This window comes from Mandrillus leucophaeus, unplaced genomic scaffold (assembly GCF_000951045.1).
Source record: "Mandrillus leucophaeus isolate KB7577 unplaced genomic scaffold, Mleu.le_1.0 Scaffold24, whole genome shotgun sequence".
Taxonomy (NCBI): Eukaryota; Metazoa; Chordata; class Mammalia; order Primates; family Cercopithecidae; genus Mandrillus; species Mandrillus leucophaeus.
Window position 1 is genome coordinate 1045239 of NW_012102476.1, and position 5274 is coordinate 1050512.

At 49.8% G+C, this 5274-nt stretch overlaps 1 protein-coding gene across 2 annotated transcripts in view; it reads right to left on the reverse strand.

Annotated features, from left to right (window-relative positions):
• Positions 1-5274, reverse strand: part of GSG1L (GSG1-like) — a 196331-nt gene that overhangs the window by 105622 nt on the left and 85435 nt on the right. Inside the window, exon 1 of one of the 2 annotated variants that reach the window (XM_011982339.1) lies at positions 1171-1262. The exons of the other annotated variant lie outside the window; for it this stretch is intronic. Within the exon in view, the coding sequence (XP_011837729.1) occupies positions 1171-1243 (73 nt within the window). The 5' untranslated portion in view covers positions 1244-1262. Of the gene's footprint in view, positions 1-1170; positions 1263-5274 lie in introns of those variants that run through there. 2 annotated transcript variants of the gene reach the window in all.

The window sequence follows — 5274 nt, forward strand, 5'->3', positions numbered from 1 at the left end:
CCTTCCTCCCTTCCTCCCTTCCTCCCTTCCTTTCTCTTTCTTTCTCTTTCTCTCTTTCTCTCTTTCTTTCTTTTTCTTTCTGAGACTGGGTTTCGCCCTGTCACCCAGGCTGCAGCACAGTGATGTGATCATAGCTCACTGCAACCTCCACCTCCTGGGCTCAAGCGATCTTCTCACCTTAGCGTCCTGAGTAGCTGGGACTACAGACATGCACCACCATGCCCAGCTTATTTTTATATTTTTGTAGAGATGGGGTTTCACCATGTTGTGCCAACAGGTCTCGAACTCCTAAGCTCAAGTGAACATCTTCCCTCGGCCTCCCAAAGTGGTGGGACTGCAGGCATGCACCACCACGCCCAGCCCTAGAAGCCTTTTATTTCTACCAGGTTTGAGGCTAGAACGATGTAAAGATGGAATTGACTGAATCACCAGATGGCAACAGCCTTCCTGAGAGTGAACCCAGTGCCAAGGGAGGCAGAGCCAAGAGCTGGAGGAAGAGTGCATCCTGATGACATTGTTTGAGCCCCCTGGATCCAGCCATGCCTGAAGCTGCCAGTCCTTTGTTCTTTCAATCACATGAACCAATTAATTCTTTGTCTTTGCCCATGCCAGTTTGAGGAGAATTTCCATCACAACCAGGAGTCCTTATCTTCAGCTTTTCTGTTCTCCGAAGCTATCGAACATGTCCTTTTCTAGCTCTCTGCCTTTGCACAAGTTGTTCCTTCCACCTGGAATGTCCCAGGGACATCCAAGAAATACTATTTATCAAATAAAACAGATAAACAGTAAATTCTGAGTCCCTACCTGCTCCCTGCCGAAGGACCCAGATGCTGAAACACCCACTATCACTCCTAGCACAACATTGCTTTTAGAGTCTCAGAGAACTTTTCTTCTTCCTCCCTTTTTTTCTTTTCTTTTATTTTTCCCCCCTACCAAAATATCACATCTCCTGGGCAATTCCTTGGATTTTTGTAAGAGAATAATGTGCTCTTGGCAGCCTGGATGCTGTTAAAACACCCCCTGGCACCGCACACTCACAGCCTCCGAGCCCTTCGCTGGCCCAAGGCCCACCAGGCAGCGGGGAGCAAAGCAGGAAATTCAGGGAGCGCTGAGCCTGCAGGAGGGTGGCTGACACCCAGGAGATTTCATCCCCAACCCAACAGTCTTTACCTCGGAGCTGCTGATGCTCCTCTTGCTGGGTTTCCAGCCCCTGCTGGTTCTGGCAAGGACTGCTGCTCATCATGGCACTGCTCACTGACTCAGCTGCCTCCCCCGCGCAGCCCCCACACCACAGGGGGTGCGGTCAACCCTGCCCACGTGGGCCCTGGGCCAGGACGCTGCCCCCACACCTCCCCTCACAGCAGGGCCCAGCTCTGCTCTTTCAGAAGTGATGGGAGATAGGCCAGAGCTCAGAGGTGGCGATGCTCCGGAAGTAACTTAACCATGGGGAAACAGGCATGGGTACTCCGATGCCTGGCAGGGTTGTGGGTGCTTTAATTATTTATTTATTTATTTATTTATTTATTTATTTATTTATGACAGACTGTCACTCTGTCACCCAGGCTGGAGTGCAGTGACACTACCTCGGCTCACTGCAACCTCCACCTCCCAGGTTCAAGTAATTCTCCTGCGTCAGCCTCCCGAGTAGCTGGGATTGCAGGCACCCACCACCGTGCCCAGCTAATTTTTGTATTTTTGGTAGAGATTGGGTTTCACCATGTTGGTCAGGCTTGTCTCGAACTCCTGACCTCAAATGATCCACCCGCCTTGGCCTTCCAAAGTGCTGGGATTACAGGCCTGAGTTGCACCCGGCTGGGTTGTGCTTAGACAGATAGATAGATATAGATATAGATATAGATATAGATATAGATATAGATATAGATATAGATACAGATACAGATACAGATACAGATATAGATATAGATATAGATATAGATATAGATATAGATATAGATATACAGATTTTTTTTTGAGATAGGATCTTGCCCTTTGTCCAGGCTGGAGTGCAGTGGCATGATCATAGCTCACTACAGCCACTAACTCCTGGGTTCCTGGGTTCAGGCCATCTTCCTGCCTCAGCCTCCATAGTAGTTGTGACTAAAGATAAGTGCCACCATGCCCAACTAATTTATTTATTTTTGTAGAGACAGGGTCTCACTATGTTGCTCAGGCTGGTCTCGAACTCTCAGCCTCAAGAGATCCTCCCGCCTCGGCCTCCCAAGGCCTCCCAGGTGTGCCTGGCCGAGTTGTGCTTTTCCAGCTAGATTGCTAGATTTATTTCCTTATCTTCTTACTGGGCTTGGGAGTATCCGTCTGCGAGTTTCAGCCCACTCCAGCCAAGGAAATTAATAACCATAATGATTGTTCTTGTTATAATTGTCACAATAAGGGCTGATAGTTATAAGGTCTTTATTATGCGCCAAGTCAAAAAGAAGGATGTTGGTGTCCCGCCCAGTCTCCTAGGCTCTCTTTTTAGAGTTTCTGTCTTTAGAGGATTGTCTTTGGGCAACCAGAGCCAAGTTTTTCTATCTTTGTTCAGAAAATGACTGGGAACTTACATTTCCCTCTTAGGTGCCATCAACACATGACTGACCAGCAGGGTCCTGTCCTGTGGCTCTGGCTAGGACAACGCTGAGCTGTGACCCACACTGCAAAGCCCCCGTGGGGTCAGACTGGACTGACACCATCCCTTGCTTTCCTTTCTCCCTTCCCTGTCCTGCAGCTTCAGTTCCCTTACCAGTCTCCCCAGGGAGCATTTCCTTCACCAATGACTTTGCACCCAAATACTCATCTTACAGTACTGTGCCTCTAGATAATCCGATCTCAGACACAAAAATTCATGTGGATTGTATCCCCAAATCTTCCTAACAGCCCTGCAAGGTAGCAATGCATCACCCATTTTGCAGACAAGAAAACTCAGCTTCTGAGGGAATTAAGCAACTGCTCTACACACCTAGGTAGTGACATAGTCTGGATTCAAACTCACACCTCTGTGACTCCAGGAACCATGGGCAGCAAGGAGGCTGTCATCAGGACAGAGTGGCCACTTGGAAACCATATTCTCCCGCTCTTAGCAGATTGCTGCGGCCGGTCTGGCTGTGGGGCGTAGGATTCCCTAGTCAAGGCTTCCATTCAAGATATTCTCCGGAGTCCCAAGCAATTCTGGAACCAGGTGTCCAGAAAAGGGTGGCCACTGAGTGGGATGGAGTGGCCCTTCGGTTCTCAGGGATCCTGTACCAGCCAGCCACCTGGTGTGATGGAGAAGGAGGCTACAGGGTAGAGAAGGCGATCTGGAGGATTCTTAGAAGCCAGGCTGGGGAAACGGGACTGGACCTGCGTTCAGGGGCAGGTGAGGGGCTTAGCCAGGGAACCCTGTATGCTGAGAGGAGAGTGAAGAACGGATGGACAGGATGGAAAGAGCTCCTGGGGACTTCCGCTGCACTCCATGAGAGAGATGACAGTGACCCGGACTGTGGCGACAATGGGAATGAGGACAAGTAGGTAAACTGATAACCCCTGAGGGTTAGACTTAGTGGGCTGTGCACCTATGAACTTGGTGGCAAAGGAGAGGGAGGAGGCCACACTGCTGCCATGTTCCTGGCTCGGACACCTGAGCAGATGATGGTGTTCCTCACTGAGCATGGAACACTGCTAAGGCAGGAGGACAATGACATGCAGAGCCTACATGAGCCGTGGAACATCCAGCAGGGATGTCCATGAGTTGGAGCTCAGACAGGTGTGGGACACTGGCAAGACTCAGCACTCCCTGTGTATCTGCTGTGATTGTCAGAAGGTAGTTGGAGCCAACAGGATGCCTCTGAACCCACGTGGGAGGCGGGATTCCAGGGGACATCAATACTTAAGGGGAGGGAGCAGTGGTGGGGGCTGTGAAGGTGCAGCAAGTACAGCCAGTGCCCCCAGCCTGCCCATGGCCCTTGGGGACATATTTCCACCTGCTGGCCCCTGTGTCTCTGCCTGGGGGCTTGCCCTGGCCACCAGAGCCCACCTCCACCCAACTTTGAGGCAGGCTGGACGTGCCGGGGGATGTACACCAACCTGCCCCCATCCCCAGCAGCAGCCCTCCCCGAGTGCTGAGTGCCAGCTGGCGAGTAAGTCCCAGAAGCTGGGTGCCACTGGGGGCTGTGAGCTACACATTCCTCTTTCCCACCAGGAGACAAGTGCTTTAAGGCGGTATTGAGTCACAACGTTTTAAATTGTCTAAACCAAAGAGTGAAAAAGTGATTCTCTTTCCCCTGATTTTTAACGTTCTTATTACCTCAATCAAAAGAATCTCTGTGTGGTGCTAATAGGTCCTTAACACCTTTCTAACACTTGTCAATTTTTTAAAGCAGACGCAAGGCTGGCCTCAGGCTCAGAGTCTTCCATAGTTTCTAGCCAGATTGAGTAACATTTTTTATTATTTGTTATTATTAATTGTTTATTTTTGAGACAAAGTCTTGCTTTATCACCCAGGCTGGAGTGCATGGTGCAGTGGCTGGATCATGGCTCACTGCAGCCTTAACCTCCTGGGCGCCAGTGATTCTACTGCTTTGGCTTCCCAAGTAGCTGGAACTACAGGCACTCACCACCACACCCCACTAATTTTTTATTTTTGTTTTTTAGAGAGAGGGTGTCACTATGTTGCTCAGGCTGGTCTGAAATGCCTGGGCTGGAGCGATCCTCCTGCCTCAGCCTCCCAAAGCTCTAGAATTATAAGCATGAGCCACTGTGCCTAGCCTCAGATTCTCTTAACCCTTCTCACTCCACTGTAAGGAGTTTCTTTCATTAAAGTGTCTTCACTTGAACTATTTGGGGGATTCTGTTTTCTGCAGGGACCCTCAGTGACAGATTTTTTTTTTTTTTTAATGCAAGGGACTCTGATTTCCAGTGAGAATGGTGGTCTAAGCCAGTGGTCTAAGCACACACTGAGGGCCCGACCAGCAGCACCAGGCTCACCTGGGCACTTGTAGTACAAATTCTCAGGCCCCAGCCCAGACCTGTGAAATCAGAAACTCTGAGAGTAGGACTCATTCTGTGTTTGAATGGACCCTCCAGGTGATGTTGATATGCAATCCAATTTGAGAACCAGGAATCTAAAGTTCCGTTTTTAAATGTACATGTAAAAAATGAGGCCGAATGCAGTGGCTCAAGCCTCTAATCCCAGAGGCCAAGGTGAGAGGATCGCTTGAGCCCAGGAGATCGAGACCACCCTGGGCAAAATAGCGAGATCTCATCTCTACAAAAATTTTAAAAATTAGCCAGGCATGGTGGCGC